Below are 22,370 nucleotides of genomic sequence, written 5' to 3'. Positions count from 1 at the left end.
TCAATGATTTTAGAGGGCGGGATATTTATGATTTAAATGGTTTCACTGTCTAGATCCATCTTCACATGTGGTCAGGAAGATGTGTCTTTTAATGGCACAATCAGAATGTGGACAAGATCAAGACAAAGGACACATGTAAACACCAGGTATAAACGGGGTTAAAAAGACACTTTTTTTTTTTTTACATTTTAGTAATTCAGCAGACATTCTTATCCAGAGCAACTTACAGACACAAAAGAGAGACTAGGAGAATGAAGTCATTTTATTTCTAGATCTGCATGCAGTATAAAATTATGATAAAAAATCTAAATTTGGGCTCGGAGCATGGTCAATGCATTTGTAATATTACAAGCTGAATGATCGTCAATGTAAACTGAACGATCCTGTTGTCCCAGATGAACTCAACAGGCCATGTTGTGAAAAGAGTCTGTATACATGGTGATAACGTAGTAACTCAAAGCTGTATTAATATGCTTAACATCATATAGGGCCCGTTTCCCAGACACAGATTAATATGCTTAACATCATATAGGGCCCGTTTCCCAGACACAGATTAAGCCTGGGCCTAGTCCTAAACAAAATATTGTGTTTAATAGAGATTCTCCATTGAAAGTGTCTTAGCCCAAGACTAGGCTTAATCCGTGTCCGGGAAACCAGCCCAAAGTCAAATAACAAATAATGGCATATTGTTTAATTACAATTTAATGTTAACTAGCATGGCAAAATATAAAACCAACACTGGAGATGACAGTAATAGTTTAGGAATGATATGAGGTTATAAAGATGACTGCAATTTTGACAAACTTGCAAAAAAATCTTTACAGTAATGCGAAATATCAATATGATATATTTATATATTCACAATTGTGTAAACTTCTTTTTTTTTTAAACATGTACAAAACATTTCTAAGACAGGCTAATGACTTTGGTGTAATTCAGCTACAGCTTCCAAGAAAAGAAACATTTTGAAAAATGTCCGTTACGTTTCTTTACTTTCTAAAAAAACTATATCCAGCTCACAGTTGTTGTGCGTCATAAGTAACTTCCTCAAATTGGTCTGGCAAAGTGTCCCGGTATTGCACTTTGCAAACTCATCATCTTCAGGATTATTCACAGTGGTCCTTCTTAAAAACTGTTTGTCCCAAGAGTAGAAATAATTGGTACAGAGCACCTACACCCAGATATGAAGTAAACCAGTTTGCAACAGAGATGTGGCTAAAAGAGAGATATACACAGGAGTATAAATCTCAAAAATAGTATTATGTGATGAGACAAATATAGAATATTACTGTATAAATGTAAAAGTATCAATTAACCCCCTAAGGTCCATGTCCGTGCCCCCGTGGAAATCGAATTAGCATAATACAAGAATCCCCATAAAAATATATATTTATTTGCATTAGATACGTCTCAATCCACCGCATCCACCTATGTCGCACTTCCACATCTGCTGTGAAAGGTGACAGAGCTAACGCGGTGTTTGTCAGACCATGAGATCACAAAAATGTGTATTTTCACAAAATCTTATGTAGCATCCGATCTATTATGACCCCTGTATGGAAGGATGAGACTCTCACACACACGATGGTGTTCTCCGTTTGGCTCTACGACCCCCACAAGCGTCTTGGGACTCGTCTGAAGTCGGTACTGCCAACTTCTGCCTGTAGCTTCCGAAACAGTTTGGGCTACACACTAATTATGACCAATCTGTGGAAAGGTGAAACCCTCATGAACACGTACAGGCCTCACAAGACTTGTCTGAAGGTCCCCCGGTACCAGTTGAAAAAAATGAATGGAAGTATACTGTATATGGAGACTGTCCTAAAAAAAACGAGAAAAAAAAAACGTTTCCTGATCTTTCGTATATATCTCTCTAAGATATGGGACAGACACTTCAGAACAAACTTCCTTTAGAGTTCTTTGAGGGGGACTATCTGTTGTTCCATGTAGTGAATCTATTATTTAATGGATTTGTATTGGCTACTAGCAGTAAGGCTAAATACAAATGTTCATCAAATATTTTTTTTTTTTTGATACTTCAAGGGGTCTTAAAATCCTCCTCCCCTGGCTTAGACAGGACTTAGACTCTTATGGATTAAATGTAATTTCTTTCTTTGTATCATATAGAGAACATTATTTTCTGACAGAGCATTTTAACAGAGCAACCATATCAACAAGTGTGGTAGAATTTCTTACTTTTTTAACCACTACAATGCAGATTGTTGATCCGTAGATATGATAAAGTACATTATTATAATCAAAGAGAAAATCCTTCCAAGTGGACAATGAAAATCACTGTTGATAGAAACTATGGTTTGTGTGGAATGCAATAAAGGTTTGTCTTTACAGTAGAAAAACTGAAGGAAAAACATATTCTCAGTGACATCAGTGGTGACATCATATCCTGTTTCCTGTGTGGAATTCCAGGGGGTTGTAGGGAGTTGTAGTCCTCAAGGTATTCTCACAACTACAACACAGGCTCCAGCCCTTCCGATGTTGAGATTGACCTCCTATTGGAGACACACGGTAAAGGGTGATGAAAGGTCATTCAGTTTGTCTTAACAAATGTATTACGGCATGAAAATGTGCCTGGCTATTGGAATTGAGAAATTGTAGGTCGAAAAGTGTTCTAAGAAGACCTAAGGAATGATTCAAGTTACCTCAGTCCATTCATTGTTCTGTGCATCATAGGACTCAACACTGTTCAGGTAGGACGTTCCATCATATCCCCCGACAGCATATAGCCTGTCTCCTAGCAGACAGATACCTACAGCATCCCTGGGGACACTCAGAGAGGACACCGTGGTCCATGTGTCTGTTTTGGGATCATATCTGCAGTGACAGAGAGGAAATACAAGGACAAAAGGGAAATACCCGAAGAAGTATAGTGAGCACTGGGATATTTAAGAAATACAGAGCAAAGATTAAAGCTTGTCCACGGATGAATTCAACAAAATATTTTGACTGGGCCAAAATATTTTGTTGAATATTTTTTATTGACTTTTTTAATGTTGTTTTCTGTTTAATTGTTTGTCATGATCGTATATAGGCGTCACATGCATTGTGTATCAGATACAGGTTGATGTTTACAGAATAACCAGCAGAGGGTGGCAGAAGCCAGATAATCACACTGCTAAAACCAGCTCCCATGGAAAGAATGACTCTCGGCTTGGAATGCCCTGTCCCATGCAGACAGACAGAGACGATGGCCATGTTTGAGAGCATCAAAACTGTGATGTATCATGGGTCAGTTGTGGCTGACTGACCGATCTACAAATAACAATGACTAGTTATTTATGATGCAAGGTTCTTTGTAGATCAGTCTGTCGGCAGTCGCAAACAAACCCAATGGGCGCGTTCGACACCGCGGCCGACTGACCGATCTACAAATCACCTTGCATCATAAATAACTACTCAATATTATTTCTAGATCAGTCAGTCAGTCTTAATTTACCCATGATGCATCACAGTCACTGCCAAAGCCTCAAGAAAAGCACCACACTCACCCAAAACATAAAATGTCTTTTGTGTTTCCATATGTACAGCTATACTTCAGATTCATCAGATCCATGAGTCTATAACAAGACACTTGGAAAAGTTGTATGTCCCATGTTGAGTTTTTTTTTTTGCTCTAGGACAGTACAGACATAGGCTACGTCCCGATTCTCTGCACTTCCATACTCTCTGTCATGGATTTAAAAGCATTGGATTGGTGTAAGCCTTGGCTAGAGGGAGTCTCCACCATTGTTGAATGCATTTCAGGAAGCGTGCAATTCCCAAGAATCGGAACGCAGCCATACTGTAGACTAAACCTACGGTTGTTCACCTCTACACAGTCTGAGAGTCTGGAGCAATGGATGATTACCTCTCTACACAGTCTGGCGTACACATCACTAACAAACTGAAATGGTCCACCCACGCAGACAGTGTGGTGAACAAGGCGCAACAGAGCCTCTTCAACCTCAGGAGACTGAAGAAATTTGGCTTGGCACCTAAAATCTCACAAACATTTACAGATGCACAATTGAGAGCATCCTGTCGGGCTGTATCACCGCCTGGTACGGCAACTGCACCGCCCGCAATCGCAGGGCTCTCCAGAGGGTGGTGCGGTCTGCCGAACGCATTACCACCGGCAAACTACCCGCCCTCCAAGACACCTACAGCACCCGATGTCACAGGAAGGCCAAAAAGATAATCAAGGACATCAACCACCCGAGCCACTCATCCCGCTATCATCCAGAAGGCGAGTTCAGTACAGGTGCATCAAAGCTAGGACCGAAAGAATGAAAAACAGCTCCTATCTCAAGGCCATCAGACTGTTAAATAGCCTATTGAAATCACTGGCCACTTTAAGAAATGGAACACTAGTCACTTTAATAATGTGTACATATCTTGCATTACTCATCTCATATGTATATACTGTATTCTATAATATTCTACTGTATCATAGTCCATGCTGCTCTGTCATTGCTTGTCCATATATGTATATATTCTTAATTCCATTCCTTACCTAGATTTGTGTGTATTGGGTATATGTTGTGAAATTGTTAGATATTACTTTTTAGATATTACTGCATTGTCGGAGCTAGAAGCACAAGCATTTCGCTACACCCGCAATAACATCTGGCGCAGTGGTCTAAGGCACTGCATCGCAGTGCTAGCTGTGCCACTAGAGATCCTGGTTCGAATCCAGGCTCTGCTGTAGCCGGCCGCAACCGGGAGACCAATGGGGCGGCGCACAATTGGCCCAGCGTCGTCCAGGGTAGGGGAGGGAATGGCCGGCAGGGAGGTAGCTCAGTTGGTAGAGCATGGCATTTGCAACGCCAGGGTTGTGGGTTCGATTCCCACGGGGGGCCAGTATGAAATTTTTTAAAAAAAATAATGAATGCACTAACTGTAAGTCGCTCTGGATAAGAGCGTCTGCTAAATGACGTAAATGTAAATGTAAATCTGCTAAACACGTGTACGTGACAAATACAATTTGATTTGATTTGATTTGAGAGTCTGGGACAGTGATTGATTACCTCTAAACAGTCTGAGAGTCTGGACCAGTGGTTGATTACCTCTACACAGTCTGAGAATCTGGACCAGTGGTTGATTACCTCTACACAGTCTGAGAATCTGGACCAGTGGTTGATTACCTCTACACAGTCTGAGAATCTGGACCAGTGGTTGATTACCTCTCTACACAGTCTGATAGTCTGGAGCAGTGGTTGGACGCCGGGGCATCATGACCGCCCACAGCATAGAGGAAGCTGTTGTACGTGGCCACACCCACCCCTCCTCTCCGCTTCGACATGGGGGCACACATACTCCACTTGTTGGTGTGGGGATCGAAGCATTCCATCGACCGCAGACACGAGCTCCCATCCCGACCACCAACTGCAAACAATCTGTAAGGACAATAAAAGCATTACAAATCTGACTTTGGATGCTTCTCAGATACGAAATCTTCAGGAAATGTTGTGTCGGTCTTTCCTAGAAAGTATTGTCTTTTAGGGGAGGGAAAATCCTTAGCAGAAAGGGAAAGAGGGTTGTAGAAACATCTTCCTTCCTTAGCAGAGAGGGAAGGAGGGTTGTAGAAACATCTTCCTTCCTTAGTAGAGAGGGAAGGAGGGTTGTAGAAACATCTTCCTTCCTTAGCAGAGAGGGAAGGAGGGTTGTAGAAACATCTTCCTTCCTTAGTAGAGAGGGAAGGAGGGTTGTAGAAACATCTTCCTTCCTTAGCAGAGAGGGAAGGAGGGTTGTAGAAATATCTTCCTTCCTTAGTAGAGAGGGAAAGAGGGTTGTAGAAACATCTTCCTTAGCAGAGAGGGAAGTAGGTTGTAGAAAGATCTTCCTTAGCAGAGAGGGAAGGAGGGTTGTAGAAACATATTCCTTAGCAGAGAGGGAAGGAGGGTTGTAGAAACATCTTTCTTAGCAGAGAGGGAAGGAGGGTTGTAGAAACATCTTCCTTAGCAGAGAGGGAAAGAGGATTGAGCAGGCGTACGGTAGCCTACCAAGGTCTTATATAGGAGAGAGAGAGAGAGAGAGAGAGAGAGAGAGAGAGAGAGAGAGAGAGAGAGAGAGGGAGAGGGAGAGGGAGAGGGAGAGGGAGAGAGAGAGAGAGAGAGAGAGAGAGAGAGAGAGAGAGAGAGAGAGAGAGAGAGAGAGAGGGAGAGGGGAGGGAGAGGGAGAGGGAGGGGGAGAGGGAGAGGGAGAGAGAGAGAGAGAGAGAGAGAGAGAGAGAGAGAGAGAGAGAGAGAGAGAGAGAGAGAGGGAGAGGGAGAGGGAGAGGGAGGGGGAGAGGGAGGGGGAGAGGGAGAGAGAGAGAGTGTGTGAGAATAGCTGGAGGGTTTGATCTTACTGTCTTGTGGTGCAGAGATGAATGTCTAATGCCCTGTACCACAACATATTCCTTCCTTAGCAGAGAGGGAAGGAAGGTTGTAGAAACATCTTCCTTAGCAGAGAGGGAAGGAGGGTTGTAGAAACATCTTCCTTAGCAGAGAGGGAAGGAGGGTTGTAGAAAGATCTTTCTTAGCAGAGAGGGAAGGAGGGTTGTAGAAACATCTTCCTTAGCAGAGAGGGAAAGAGGGTTGTAGAAACATATTCATTTCTTAGCAGAGAGGGAAGGAAGGTTGTAGAGTCATCTTCCTTAGAAGAGAGGGAAGGAGGGTTGTAGAAAGATCTTCCTTCCTTAGCAGAGAGGGAAAGAGGGTTGTAGAAACATCTTCCTTCCTTAGCAGAGAGGGAAGGAGGGTTGTAGAAACATCTTCCTTAGCAGAGAGGGAAGGAGGGTTGTAGAAACATCTTTCTTTAGCAGAGAGGGAAGGAAAGTTGTAGAAACATCTTCCTTCCTTAGCAGAGAGGGATGGAGGGTTGTAGAAACATCTTCCTTCCTTAGCAGAGAGGGAAAGAGGGTTGTAGAAACATCTTCCTTAGCAGAGAGGGAAGTAGGTTGTAGAAAGATCTTCCTTAGCAGAGAGGGAAGGAAGGTTGTAGAAACATATTATTATTATTATTATTATTATTATTATTATTATTATTATTATTATTATTATTATTATATTCCTTCCTTGTTTTCTCTTTTTCACCCAGATACAGGAAGAAAGTCTAAAAGGGTTAATAGAGTGAAAACCCACTCTTGTGTGGTAATGATGTAACGTAGAGCAAAGCTGTGGTGGTTTAAGACCTACACACAAAAAAAAAAATCCTTCTTGTTTTGATAAGAAGATCAGGCATTCACCAAGATGTGTTACATAAGAAGAAACAGAACTTTGTTTTCCTGTTTTGCTGGTTATTAGCTTCTAGTGTGTATATACATAAAAACGTATCTTTCATTGGGTGTCTCATGATTTATAAGCTTGTGTTTTAGTAAGAACTGTTACTGTATGCTGCCATAATGTTTTTAACGCAGCCACTTACTTTCCGTTGAGTGCGGTGACTCCCATGGTGCTGCGTGGTGTGGACATGCTGGCAACATAATTCCACTGTCTAGCCTGAGGGTCCCACCTCTCCACTGTATTCAGGTAACTCCATCCATCATGGCCTCCTACTGCATACATGGGGCCCTCCAACACTGTTACACCTGAATAGTTAGAAAGAGGAGGGGAACCATCAACCAGAGCCTACTCTGTGTGTGTGTGTGTGTGTGTGTGTGTGTGTGTGTGTGTGTGTGTGTGTGTGTGTGTGTGTGTGTGTGTGTGTGTGTGTGTGTGTGTGTGTGTGTGTGTGTGTGTGTGTGTGTGTGTGTGTGTGTGTGTGTGTGTGTGTGTGTGTGTGTGTGTGTGTGTGTGTGTGTGTGTGTGTGTGTGTGTTTGTGCGTGCGTGCGTGTGTGTGTTTGTGTGATGCTCAACCAGAGGCATCAACCATGATGCTCATTTTAGAACAGTTGAGCTGCTGTTAGATGAGTCACCATTGTGTGGAGCTGAAGGAATGTAGTCTATTCTATTCTCCAAACAGACTTGGGTTCAAATACTATTTTAAATCATTTCAAAAACACGTCATTTCCGCTTGATTGAGCATGCTCAGCTTAACGGAACCAATAGAATAGTCCCAAAACTACAAAGTCCGCCCATCCAGCACCAGGCAGGCTACGGCAAAACGAAAGATTTCAAATAGTACTTGAACAAAGTTCTGTTCTCCAAACAGGATATAAAACACTGTGTTATTCCTGCTGTTGCTGGGGTCACAGAGGAAAGTGTTTTTCCAACAACAATGAACACGATGTTACTTTACAACACAATAGATAGACGTATATATATATATATTGGCTGGAAAATGTTGGGGTTTAGAGTACAACATTTTTCTAAGGAACATCGGGTATAAAAATTCTACATTCCGTGTGAATAAAGTTGAACTGAAATAGCCATTTAAAACCAGTTGTTGTTCCTTCTTTTCTGAACGCACACAGCATGCCGTAGCATTAGCAAGGAGGGCGTGCAGCTCCTCACATCTTCACAGGAAAACTGTGCTCACCACAAGCAAAGTATGAAAGCTATCTGCTACAGCCCTGATCAAAGGAGACCAGGTAATACTATTCACTGTAATCTCTGGGGCAAGCATATTCACCCATATCTCAGAGAAAAGCCAACCACAGACAAGTGAGATGAATACTTGACTACATCGCCTCAGTTCACAGGCATATATATATTTCAACTGTGAATCAAACCATTCCTGATATGAAACGTGTGAGAAACGGCCAGGGAAGAGAGAAAAAACCTGAGCAGGCGTACGGTAGCCTGCCAAGGTCTTATATAGGAGAGAGAGAGAGAGAGAGAGAGAGAGAGAGAGAGAGAGAGAGAGAGAGAGAGAGAGAGAGAGAGAGAGAGAGAGAGAGAGAGAGAGAGAGAGAGAGAGAGAGGGAGAGAGAGATGAGAGAGAGAGAGAGTGTGAGAGCGAGAGAGAGAGAGAGTGAGAATAGCTGGAGGGTTTGCTCTTACTGTCTTGTGGTGCAGAGATGAATGTCTAATGCCCTGTACCACAAAAGTCTGGGCTTCGGGGAGAGACAGTACAACACTCCCATACTGTATTTGCTGTGCTTGTGCTACAATAGTACAGGTGTGAAATGTAACTGTATTAATTTTTTTTGTAAACCGTAAACCCACCGAGTCCGTGTCTGTGTGTAGACATGGGAGGCATGGTGGACCAGACATTGTTGAAAGGGTTGTAGCACTCCACCATGTTGGATGTCTTCAGCCCGTCTCGGCCCCCCACCACGTACAGCTTGTTGTCGATCACCGCAACCCCGAACTGCAGCCTCCGGCCATTCATCACCCCCACCTGGATCCACGTGTTAGTCCGCAGGTCATACTTCTCTATGGTCGTAGATCCTATGGGAACAGACAAGGATGATGCCGATGACTTCAGTTGACTGTTTTTAGAGGTTTAGCATTGAATCGTATTCTGTTCTGATTCCTGGGACCACTCTATATCTATCACAGTGTTTGATTAAACATCTAAATGTTCATATATATTGTGTTCCTCAAACGCACTTAGCAATGTGTCCAATTGAATGTACAGCCAAAACCTAATATTAGATAAAGGAAACATACAGTGGGGGAAAAAAGTAGTTAGAAGAAGTTACAGGTCTGTGAGAGCCAGAAATCTTGCTTGTTTGTAGGTGACCAAATACTTATTTTCCACCATAATTTGCAAATAAATTCATTAAAAATTCTACAATGTGATTTTCATGATTTTATTTTCTGATTTTGTCTGTCATAGTTGACGTGTACCTATGATGAAAATTACAGGCCTCTCTCATCTTTTTAAGTGGGAGAACTTGCACAATTGGTGGCTGACTAAATACTTTTTTTCCCCACTGTACGTCTAAACTGCACAGGATCCATTTGGTGTCAGATCAATCAGTGGCGTTTGTCCATGGAATGAAAGGGTAACCTCAGTCGCGTGGATCGAGATCCATTACATTAGTATCCCAATAGACCTGAGGTCCGTAACGATAAAAGCGGGCCCGTGGTCGGCGAGATCGACGGTGACATCACACATTAGCGGGGCATCCATCTTGGTAAATGGGCTCATTGATCAAAACCTGTGGGCTTTTATTAATAGTGGCAAGCCATCAGGGTCCAATAGACAAAATGGATTTACTGATCTTTATGTCTCACACTGGGCGAACTCAAATCAAGACTATGGATGCGACCTGAAAGGGCACCCTATTCCCTATATCGGGCTCTGGTCAAAAGTAGTGCACTATATAGGGAGTAGGGTGCCATTTGGGACACAGAACCCTATGTAGGGCACTTCTTTTGACCAGAGCCCCTATGGGTCTAGTGCACTATATAGGGAGTAGGGAATGCAGAGTAGGCCTAACCCTTGGTAGCGTCCATGCCTCCCACAGCGTAGAGTGCTCCTACAGTAGACTTCCTGGGTTTGGTCCTGGGGCTCTGGAACATGGGCCGACGCTCCGGCAGTAGATGGTACTTCATGGCTTCCATTAGAAGCTTCTGGCATTCCAGGTCGTCTGAGAACATCTTGTTGTTCTCCAGGTCAGCTAGGAGCTATAATTAAAAGGGGAGTTCATTTCAGTTCAGTTCAGTAAATATTTATTATCCCCGAAGGGCAATTTGAGCACAGCATAAAAATATGCATGAAACAACACAACACATTTAAAAAAAACAGATAGAGTGAATTATTACATTGTATAACCTAAATGTACGTCTTTCAACCAGGAACCAGTAAGGGCCCATTTGTCCTCTGGTGAAAAGTGATGCACTATATAGGGAATAGGGTGCCATTTGTGATGAACCCATTGATAACCTACTGACTGCCCACCTGTGGGGGTAGAAGAGGCAGACGGATGTAGGCCAGGAGCAACCCAAGGTCCTGCTGGCGATGCTGAACATCGAACCGCACCCACATCACCAGAGCCTGGAAGATGGTCTCCTCGTCGGGTACGTTTATGTCATCGCTGGCCAAGAGTTTGACGATCTCAGCCGTAGGAAGCAGGAGAAACTCCTGGTTCTGAATCACCTCTAGGAAGTGGTCCTGAAACAGAGATGTAACACGGAGGAGGACTTAGGGGAAAAGGGAAAATACTGCAACCTTACAGATGAGGGTCACCAAAACCCTGGGCTCGTTTCATCTGGAGGTTGGGTTGCAAAATGCTTACATCAAATTGTCAGGTGCTGCCTGGATAGAAAATACAATTAATAAATGAAAGAAGACATTACTTATTGCATGTAGGAGTTCATCATTTATTGGGTAAATGAGTACATTAGGTCTATAGATCTAGTGTAAACGTATTGCTGGTAGGTGGATTAAATGTGTTGTTTACAACAACAAATTAATTCTCTATGTACCGAGTAGAATCATACATTCTCGGAGAACAGGATTACGAAACGGCCTGAGCTGTCAGTCTCAGGAGGTACAGTCAATACGGACCGAATGCCACATTTGTATCTTGGTTGATGGATTCTCAGAATTTGACTCGCATAGGAAGGAATCAGTCGATAAATCGGGCAGTAAACTTATTTAAACCTAATGAGCAACACAATTTACCATCAATGCTGCTAACATGGGCCAACATGACAGCTCAGTCACAGAGGGGAGAGAATAGAAATGGAAGAGGGATACAGTCAGTCAGTCAGTCAGTCAGTCAGTCAGTCAGTCAGTCAGTCAGTCAGTCAGTCAGTGAGTCAGTGAGTCAGTCAGTCAGTCAGTCAGTCAGTGAGTCAGTCAGTCAGTCAGTCAGTCAGTCAGTCAGTGAGTCAGTGAGTCAGTCAGTCAGTGAGTCAGTCAGTAAGTCAGTCAGTCAGTCAGTGAGTCAGTGAGTCAGTCAGTCAGTCAGTCAGTCAGTGAGTCAGTCAGTCAGTCAGTCAGTGAGTCAGTCAGTCAGTCAGTCAGTCAGTCAGTCAGTCAGTGAGTCAGTCAGTCAGTCAGTCAGTCAGTCAGTCAGTCAGTCAGTGAGTCAGTCAGTCAGTCAGTCAGTCAGTCAGTCAGTCAGTCAGTCAGTCAGTCAGTGAGTCAGTGAGTCAGTCAGTCAGTCAGTCAGTCAGTGAGTCAGTCAGTCAGTCAGTCAGTCAGTCAGTGAGTCAGTGAGTCAGTCAGTCAGTGAGTCAGTCAGTAAGTCAGTCAGTCAGTCAGTGAGTCAGTCAGTCAGTCAGTCAGTCAGTGAGTCAGTGAGTGAGTCAGTCAGTCAGTCAGTCAGTCAGTCAGTCAGTGAGTCAGTGAGTCAGTCAGTCAGTCAGTCAGTCAGTGAGTCAGTGAGTCAGTCAGTCAGTCAGTCAGTCAGTGAGTCAGTCAGTGAGTCAGTGAGTCAGTCAGTCAGTCAGTCAGTCAGTCAGTGAGTCAGTCAGTCAGTCAGTCAGTCAGTCAGTCAGTGAGTCAGTCAGTCAGTCAGTCAGTCAGTCAGTCAGTGAGTCAGTCAGTCAGTGAGTCAGTGAGTCAGTCAGTCAGTCAGTCAGTCAGTCAGTCAGTCAGTCAGTCAGTCAGTCAGTCAGTCAGTCAGTCAGTCAGTCAGTCAGTGAGTCAGTCAGTCAGTGAGTCAGTCAGTCAGTCAGTCAGTCAGTCAGTGAGTCAGTCAGTCAGTCAGTCAGTCAGTGAGTCAGTCAGTCATTCAGTCAGTCAGTCAGTCAGTTGTACACCTGAATGCAATCAACTGGAACGTGTCTCCCGCATTTACCACAGATTAATCATGTTGTCAGATCTCTATGCTAGTGGAGAACATAGTGACAACACACTGCCAGAAAAGTAATTAATAAAAATAATTGCATACAGTAGCAAGTGATTAACTGTGGTCTGAAACTTAGTCAGTATGATGTCAAATTCACAGTAACAGTCACATTGGTGCTAGCTAAGAAAGAAAAGAGTATGTTCAATCTGGAGCTCGCTATACATCTTTCTATAGATTAATCTTCCATTTGTTGACCATCATCCCAGGCAATATGCATAAATATATATACAGTATGGCTTTGCATGATTTCCTCTATGAGCCCCTTTAAGGACTCTCTCTGGATAATATCATTATAGAGATGATGCTATTTAAAAGCCCTTTATGCTGCTTTGTAATGTTCAACATACAGGAGATATAAAGGAGTAGAATAAAACCTGTTGTCTAGGAACAAGACCCTGAGCTGGTATTTATAAAGGAGTAGAACAAAACCTGTTGTCTAGGAACAAGACCCTGAGCTGATATTTTTAAAGGAGTAGGACAAAACCTGTTGTCTAGGAATAAGACCCTGAGCTGGTATTTATAAAGGAGTAGGACAAAACCTGTTGTCTAGGAACAAGACCCAGAGCTGATATTTATAAAGGAGTAGGACAAGACCTGTTGTCTTGGAACAAGGCCCTGAGCTGATTTTTATAAAGGAGTAGGACAAAACCTGTTGTCTAGGAACAAGACCCTGAGCTGGTATTTATAAAGGAGTAGGACAAAACCTGTTGTCTAGGAACAAGACCATGAGCTGGTATTTATAAAGGAGTAGAACAACACCTGTTTTCTAGGAACAAGACCCTGAGCTGGTATTTATAAAGGAGTAGAACAAAACCTGTTGTCTAGGAACAAGACCCTGAGCTGGTATTTATAAAGGAGTAGGACAAAAGCTGTTGTCTAGGAACAAGACCCTGAGCTGGTATTCATAAAGGAGTAGGACAAAACATGTTGTCTAGGAACAAGACCCTGAGCTGGTATTTATAAAGGAGTAGAACAAACCTGTTGTCTAGGAACAAGACCATGAGCTGGTATTTATAAAGGAGTAGGACAAAACCTGCTGTCTAGGAACAAGACCCTGAGCTGGTATTTATAAAGGAGTAGAACAACACCTGTTGTCTAGGAACAAGACCCTAAGCTGGTATTTATAAAGGAGTAGAACAAAACCTGTTGTCTAGGAACAAGACCCTGAGCTGGTATTTATAAAGGAGTAGGACAAAACCTGTTGTCTAGGAACAAGACCCTGAGCTGGTATTTATAAAGGAGTAGAACAAAACCTGTTGTCTAGGAACAAGACCCTGAGCTGGTATTTATAAAGTACTAGAACAAAACCTGTTGTCTAGGAACAAGACCCTGAGCTGGTATTTATAAAGGAGTAGAACAACACCTGTTTTCTAGGAACAAGACCCTGAGCTGGTATTTATGAAGGAGTAGGATAAAACCTGTTGTCTAGGAACAAGACCCTGAGCTGGTATTTATAAAGGAGTAGAACAAACCTGTTGTCTAGGAACAAGACCCTGAGCTGGTATTTATAAAGGAGTAGGACAAAACCTGTTGTCTAGGAACAAGACCCTGAGCTGGTATTTATAAAGGAGTAGAACAACACCTGTTGTCTAGGAACAAGACCCTAAGCTGGTATTTATAAAGGAGTAGAACAAAACCTGTTGTCTAGGAACAAGACCCTGAGCTGGTATTTATAAAGGAGTAGGACACAACCTGTTGTCTAGGAACAAGACCCTGAGCTGGTATTTATAAAGGAGTAGAACAAAACCTGTTGTCTAGGAACAAGACCCTGAGCTGGTATTTATAAAGTACTAGAACAAAACCTGTTGTCTAGGAACAAGACCCTGAGCTGGTATTTATAAAGGAGTAGAACAACATCTGTTTTCTAGGAACAAGACCCTGAGCTGGTATTTATGAAGGAGTAGGATAAAACCTGTTGTCTAGGAACAAGACCCTGAGCTGGTATTTATAAAGAAGAATGAACAAAACCTGTTGTCTAGGAACAAGACCCTGAGCTGGTATTTATAAAGGAGTAGAATAAAACCTGTTGTCTTGGAACAAGACCCTGAGCTGGTATTTATAAAGGAGTAGGACACAACCTGTTGTCTAGGAACAAGACCCTGAGCTGGTATTTATAAAGGAGTAGAACAAAACCTGTTGTCTAGGAACAAGACCCTGAGCTGGTATTTATAAAGGAGTAGAACAACACCTGTTTTCTAGGAACAAGACCCTGAGCTGGTATTTATAAAGGAGTAGGATAAAACCTGTTGTCTAGGAACAAGACCCTGAGCTGGTATTTATAAAGGAGTAGAACAAAACATGTTGTATAGGAACAAGACCCTGAGGTGGTATTTATAAAGGAGTAGAACAAAACCTGTTGTCTAGGAACAAGACACTGAGCTGGTATTTATAAAGGAGTAGGACAAAACCTGTTGTCTAGGAACAAGAACCTGAGCTGGTATTTATAAAGGAGTAGAACAAAACCTGTTGTCTAGGAACAAGACCCTGAGCTGGTATTTATAAAGGAGTAGAACAACACCTGTTTTCTAGGAACAAGACCCTGAGCTGGTATTTATAAAGGAGCAGGACAAAACCTGTTGTCTAGGAACAAGACCCTGAGCTGGTATTTATAAAGGAGTAGAACAAAACCTGTTGTCTAGGAACAAGACCCTGAGCTGGTATTTATAAAGGAGTAGGACAAAACCTGCTGTCTAGGAACAAGTCCCTGAGGTGGTATTTATGAAGGAGTAGGACAAAACATGTTGTCTAGGAACAAGACACTGAACTGGTATTTATAAAGGAGTAGAACAAACCTGTTGTCTAGGAACAAGACCCTGAGCTGGTATTTATAAAGGAGTAGGGCAAAACCTGTTGTCTAGGAACAAGACCCTGAGCTGGTATTTATAAAGGAGTAGAACAAAACCTGTTGTCTAGGAACAAGACCCTGAGCTGGTATTTATAAAGTACTAGAACAAAACCTGTTGTCTAGGAACAAGACCCTGAGCTGGTATTTATAAAGGAGTAGAACAACACCTGTTTTCTAGGAACAAGACCCTGAGCTGGTATTTATAAAGGAGTAGGATAAAACCTGTTGTCTAGGAACAAGACCCTGAGCTGGTATTTATAAAGGAGTAGAACAACACCTGTTGTCTAGGAACAAAACCCTAAGCTGGTATTTATAAAGGAGTAGAACAAAACCTGTTGTCTAGGAACAAGACCCTGAGCTGGTATTTATAAAGGAGTAGGACACAACCTGTTGTCTAGGAACAAGACCCTGAGCTGGTATTTATAAAGGAGTAGAACAAAACCTGTTGTCTAGGAACAAGACACTGAGCTGGTATTTATAAAGTACTAGAACAAAACCTGTTGTCTAGGAACAAGACCCTGAGTTGGTATTTATAAAGGAGTAGAACAACACCTGTTTTCTAGGAACAAGACCCTGAGCTGGTATTTATAAAGGAGTAGGATAAAACCTGTTGCCTAGGAACAAGACCCTGAGCTGGTATTTATAAAGGAGTAGGACAAAACCTGTAGTCTAGGAACAAGACCCTGAGCTGGTATTTATAAAGGAGTAGAACAAAACCTGTTGTCTAGGAACAAGACCCTGAGCTGGTATTTATAAAGTACTAGAACAAAACCTGTTGTCTAGGAACAAGACCCTGAGCTGGTATTTATAAAGGAGTAGAACAACACCTGTTTTCTAGGAACAAGACCCTGAGCTGGTATTTATAAAGGAGTAGGATAAAACCTGTTGTCTAGGAACAAGACCCTGAGCTGGTATTTATAAAGGAGTAGAACAACACCTGTTGTCTAGGAACAAGACCCTAAGCTGGTATTTATAAAGGAGTAGAACAAAAGCTGTTGTCTAGGAACAAGACCCTGAGCTGGTATTTATAAAGGAGTAGGACACAACCTGTTGTCTAGGAACAAGACCCTGAGCTGGTATTTATAAAGGAGTAGAACAAAACCTGTTGTCTAGGAACAAGACCCTGAGCTGGTATTTATAAAGTACTAGAACAAAACCTGTTGTCTAGGAACAAGACCCTGAGCTGGTATTTATAAAGGAGTAGAACAAAACCTGTTGTCTAGGAACAAGACCCTGAGCTGGTATTTATAAAGGAGTAGGATAAAACCTGTTGTCTAGGAACAAGACACTGAGCTGGTATTTATAAAGGAGTAGGACAAAACCTGTTGTCTAGGAACAAGACCCTGAGCTGGTATTTATAAAGGAGTAGAACAAAACATGTTGTCTAGGAACAAGACACTGAGCTGGTATTTATAAAGGAGTAGGACAAAACCTGTTGTCTAGGAACAAGACCCTGAGCTGGTATTTATAAAGGAGTAGAACAAAACCTGTTGTCTAGGAACAAGACCCTGAGCTGGTATTTATAAAGGACTAGAACAAAACCTGTTGTCTAGGAACAAGACCCTGAGCTGGTATTTATAAAGGAGTAGAACAAAACCTGTTGTCTAGGAACAAGACCCTGAGCTGGTATTTATAAAGGAGTAGGACACAACCTGTTGTCTAGGAACAAGACCCTGAGCTGGTATTTATAAAGGAGTAGAACAAAACCTGTTGTCTAGGAACAAGACCCTGAGCTGGTATTTATAAAGTACTAGAACAAAACCTATTGTCTAGGAACAAGACCCTGAGCTGGTATTTATAAAGGAGTAGAACAACACCTGTTTTCTAGGAACAAGACCCTGAGCTGGTATTTATGAAGGAGTAGGATAACACCTGTTGTCTAGGAACAAGACCCTGAGCTGGTATTTATAAAGAAGAATGAACAAAACCTGTTGTCTAGGAACAAGACCCTGAGCTGGTATTTATAAAGGAGTAGAATAAAACCTGTTGTCTAGGAACAAGACCCTGAGCTGGTATTTATAAAGGAGTAGGACAAAACCTGTTGTCTAGGAACAAGACCCTGAGCTGGTATTTATAAAGGAGTAGGACAAAACCTGTTGTCTAGGAACAAGACCCTGAGCTGGTATTTATAAAGGAGTAGAACAAAACCTGTTGTCTAGGAACAAGACCCTGAGCTGGTATTTATAAAGTAGTAGAACAAAACCTGTTGTCTAGGAACAAGACCCTGAGCTGGTATTTATAAAGGAGTAGAACAAACCTGTTGTCTAGGAACAAGACCCTGAGCTGGTATTTATAAAGGAGTAGGACAAAACCTGTTGTCTAGGAACAAGACCCTGAGCTGGTATTTATAAAGGAGTAGAACAAAACCTGTTGTCTAGGAACAAGACCCTGAGCTGGTATTTATAAAGTACTAGAACAAAACCTGTTGTCTAGGAACAAGACCCTGAGCTGGTATTTATAAAGGAGTAGAACAACACCTGTTTTCTAGGAACAAGACCCTGAGCTGGTATTTATAAAGGAGTAGGATAAAAACCTGTTGTCTAGGAACAAGACCCTGAACTGGTATTTATAAAGGAGTAGAACAACACCTGTTGTCTAGGAACAAGAACCCTAAGCTGGTATTTATAAAGGAGTAGAACAAAACCTGTTGTCTAGGAACAAGACCCTGAGCTGGTATTTATAAAGGAGTAGGACACAACCTGTTGTCTAGGAACAAGACCCTGAGCTGGTATTTATAAAGGAGTAGAACAAAACCTGTTGTCTAGGAACAAGACCCTGAGCTGGTATTTATAAAGTACTAGAACAAAACCTGTTGTCTAGGAACAAGACCCTGAGCTGGTATTTATAAAGGAGTAGGACAAAACCTGTTGTCTAGGAACAAGACCCTGAGCTGGTATTTATAAAGGAGTAGAACAAAACCTGTTGTCTAGGAACAAGACCCTGAGCTGGTATTTATAAAGTAGTAGAACAAAACCTGTTGTCTAGGAACAAGACCCTGAGCTGGTATTTATAAAGGAGTAGAACAAACCTGTTGTCTAGGAACAAGACCCTGAGCTGGTATTTATAAAGGAGTAGGACAAAACCTGTTGTCTAGGAACAAGACCCTGAGCTGGTATTTATAAAGGAGTAGAACAAAACCTGTTGTCTAGGAACAAGACCCTGAGCTGGTATTTATAAAGTACTAGAACAAAACCTGTTGTCTAGGAACAAGACCCTGAGCTGGTATTTATAAAGGAGTAGAACAACACCTGTTTTCTAGGAACAAGACCCTGAGCTGGTATTTATAAAGGAGTAGGATAAAAACCTGTTGTCTAGGAACAAGACCTTGAGCTGGTATTTATAAAGGAGTAGAACAACACCTGTTGTCTAGGAACAAGAACCCTAAGCTGGTATTTATAAAGGAGTAGAACAAAACCTGTTGTCTAGGAACAAGACCCTGAGCTGGTATTTATAAAGGAGTAGGACACAACCTGTTGTCTAGGAACAAGACCCTGAGCTGGTATTTATAAAGGAGTAGAACAAAACCTGTTGTCTAGGAACAAGACCCTGAGCTGGTATTTATAAAGTACTAGAACAAAACCTGTTGTCTAGGAACAAGACCCTGAGCTGGTATTTATAAAGGAGTAGAACAACACCTGTTTTCTAGGAACAAGACCCTGAGCTGGTATTTATAAAGGAGTAGGATAAAACCTGTTGCCTAGGAACAAGACCCTGAGCTGGTATTTATAAAGGAGTAGGACAAAACCTGTTGTCTAGGAACAAGACCCTGAGCTGGTATTTATAAAGGAGTAGAACAAAACCTGTTGTCTAGGAACAAGACCCTGAGCTGGTATTTATAAAGTACTAGAACAAAACCTGTTGTCTAGGAACAAGACCCTGAGCTGGTATTTATAAAGGAGTAGAACAACACCTGTTTTCTAGGAACAAGACCCTGAGCTGGTATTTATAAAGGAGTAGGATAAAACCTGTTGTCTAGGAACAAGACCCTGAGCTGGTATTTATAAAGGAGTAGAACAACACCTGTTGTCTAGGAACAAGACCCTAAGCTGGTATTTATAAAGGAGTAGAACAAAACCTGTTGTCTAGGAACAAGACCCTGAGCTGGTATTTATAAAGGAGTAGGACACAACCTGTTGTCTAGGAACAAGACCCTGAGCTGGTATTTATAAAGGAGTAGAACAAAACCTGTTGTCTAGGAACAAGACCCTGAGCTGGTATTTATAAAGTACTAGAACAAAACCTGTTGTCTAGGAACAAGACCCTGAGCTGGTATTTATAAAGGAGTAGAACAACACCTGTTTTCTAGGAACAAGACCCTGAGCTGGTATTTATAAAGGAGTAGGATAAAACCTGTTGTCTAGGAACAAGACCCTGAGCTGGTATTTATAAAGGAGTAGGACAAAACCTGTTGTCTAGGAACAAGACCCTGAGCTGGTATTTATAAAGGAGTAGAACAAAACCTGTTGTCTAGGAACAAGACCCTGAGCTGGTATTTATAAAGTACTAGAACAAAACCTGTTGTCTAGGAACAAGACCCTGAGCTGGTGTTTATAAAGGAGTAGAACAACACCTGTTTTCTAGGAACAAGACCCTGAGCTGGTATTTATAAAGGAGTAGAACAAAACCTGTTGTCTAGGAACAAGACACTGAGCTGGTATTTATAAAGTACTAGAACAAAACCTGTTGTCTAGGAACAAGACCCTGAGCTGGTATTTATAAAGGAGTAGAACAACACCTGTTTTCTAGGAACAAGACCCTGAGCTGGTATTTATAAAGGAGTAGGATAAAACCTGTTGCCTAGGAACAAGACCCTGAGCTGGTATTTATAAAGGAGTAGGACAAAACCTGTAGTCTAGGAACAAGACCCTGAGCTGGTATTTATAAAGGAGTAGAACAAAACCTGTTGTCTAGGAACAAGACCCTGAGCTGGTATTTATAAAGTACTAGAACAAAACCTGTTGTCTAGGAACAAGACCCTGAGCTGGTATTTATAAAGGAGTAGAACAACACCTGTTTTCTAGGAACAAGACCCTGAGCTGGTATTTATAAAGGAGTAGGATAAAACCTGTTGTCTAGGAACAAGACCCTGAGCTGGTATTTATAAAGGAGTAGAACAACACCTGTTGTCTAGGAACAAGACCCTAAGCTGGTATTTATAAAGGAGTAGAACAAAAGCTGTTGTCTAGGAACAAGACCCTGAGCTGGTATTTATAAAGGAGTAGGACACAACCTGTTGTCTAGGAACAAGACCCTGAGCTGGTATTTATAAAGGAGTAGAACAAAACCTGTTGTCTAGGAACAAGACCCTGAGCTGGTATTTATAAAGTACTAGAACAAAACCTGTTGTCTAGGAACAAGACCCTGAGCTGGTATTTATAAAGGAGTAGAACAACACCTGTTTTCTAGGAACAAGACCCTGAGCTGGTATTTATAAAGGAGTAGGATAAAACCTGTTGTCTAGGAACAAGACCCTGAGCTGGTATTTATAAAGGAGTAGGACAAAACCTGTTGTCTAGGAACAAGACCCTGAGCTGGTATTTATAAAGGAGTAGAACAAAACATGTTGTCTAGGAACAAGACACTGAGCTGGTATTTATAAAGGAGTAGGACAAAACCTGTTGTCTAGGAACAAGACCCTGAGCTGGTATTTATAAAGGAGTAGAACAAAACCTGTTGTCTAGGAACAAGACCCTGAGCTGGTATTTATAAAGGACTAGAACAACACCTGTTTTCTAGGAACAAGACCCTGAGCTGGTATTTATAAAGGAGTAGAATAAAACCTGTTGTCTAGGAACAAGACCCTGAGCTGGTATTTATAAAGGAGTAGGACACAACCTGTTGTCTAGGAACAAGACCCTGAGCTGGTATTTATAAAGGAGTAGAACAAAACCTGTTGTCTAGGAACAAGACCCTGAGCTGGTATTTATAAAGTACTAGAACAAAACCTGTTGTCTAGGAACAAGACCCTGAGCTGGTATTTATAAAGGAGTAGAACAACACCTGTTTTCTAGGAACAAGACCCTGAGCTGGTATTTATGAAAGGAGTAGGATAACACCTGTTGTCTAGGAACAAGACCCTGAGCTGGTATTTATAAAGAAGAATGGACAAAACCTGTTGTCTAGGAACAAGACCCTGAGCTGGTATTTATAAAGGAGTAGAACAAAACCTGTTGTCTAGGAACAAGACCCTGAGCTGGTATTTATAAAGGAGTAGGACAAAACCTGCTGTCTAGGAACAAGTCCATGAGGTGGTATTTATGAAGGAGTAGGACAAAACATGTTGTCTAGGAACAAGACACTGAGCTGGTATTTATAAAGGAGTAGAACAAACCTGTTGTCTAGGAACAAGACCCTGAGCTGGTATTTATAAAGGAGTAGGACAAAACCTGTTGTCTAGGAACAAGACCCTGAGCTGGTATTTATAAAGGAGTAGAACAAAACCTGTTGTCTAGGAACAAGACCCTGAGCTGGTATTTATAAAGTACTAGAACAAAACCTGTTGTCTAGGAACAAGACCCTGAGCTGGTATTTATAAAGGAGTAGAACAACACCTGTTTTCTAGGAACAAGACCCTGAGCTGGTATTTATAAAGGAGTAGGATAAAAACCTGTTGTCTAGGAACAAGACCCTGAGCTGGTATTTATAAAGGAGTAGAACAACACCTGTTGTCTAGGAACAAAACCCTAAGCTGGTATTTATAAAGAGTAGAACAAAACCTGTTGTCTAGGAACAAGACCCTGAGCTGGTATTTATAAAGGAGTAGGACACAACCTGTTGTCTAGGAACAAGACCCTGAGCTGGTATTTATAAAGGAGTAGAACAAAACCTGTTGTCTAGGAACAAGACCCTGAGCT

At 41.9% G+C, this 22,370-nt stretch overlaps 1 protein-coding gene across 2 annotated transcripts in view; it reads right to left on the bottom strand.

The window, feature by feature from the left end:
* Positions 1-1,421: 1,421 nt before the first annotated feature.
* LOC121587337 (kelch-like protein 4) overlaps positions 1,422-22,370 on the bottom strand; it is a 73,849-nt gene continuing 52,900 nt past the window's right edge. For both annotated transcript variants that reach the window (XM_041904242.2, XM_045209222.1), the window contains 7 exons: positions 10,772-10,984; positions 10,311-10,497; positions 9,088-9,312; positions 7,405-7,567; positions 5,181-5,393; positions 2,661-2,832; positions 1,422-2,510 (listed from right to left, as the gene is read on the bottom strand). In XM_041904242.2, coding sequence (XP_041760176.1) covers positions 2,451-2,510; positions 2,661-2,832; positions 5,181-5,393; positions 7,405-7,567; positions 9,088-9,312; positions 10,311-10,497; positions 10,772-10,984 — 1,233 coding nt within the window. In that variant the 3' untranslated portion in view covers positions 1,422-2,450. The remainder of the gene's footprint in view (positions 2,511-2,660; positions 2,833-5,180; positions 5,394-7,404; positions 7,568-9,087; positions 9,313-10,310; positions 10,498-10,771; positions 10,985-22,370) is intronic.

The sequence above is a fragment of the Coregonus clupeaformis genome, chromosome 29, assembly GCF_020615455.1.
Source record: "Coregonus clupeaformis isolate EN_2021a chromosome 29, ASM2061545v1, whole genome shotgun sequence".
In the NCBI taxonomy this organism is placed as follows: domain Eukaryota; kingdom Metazoa; phylum Chordata; class Actinopteri; order Salmoniformes; family Salmonidae; genus Coregonus; species Coregonus clupeaformis.
The sequence above is the reverse complement of the archived record's forward strand: the minus strand, read 5'-3'. Positions and strand labels throughout refer to the sequence as shown.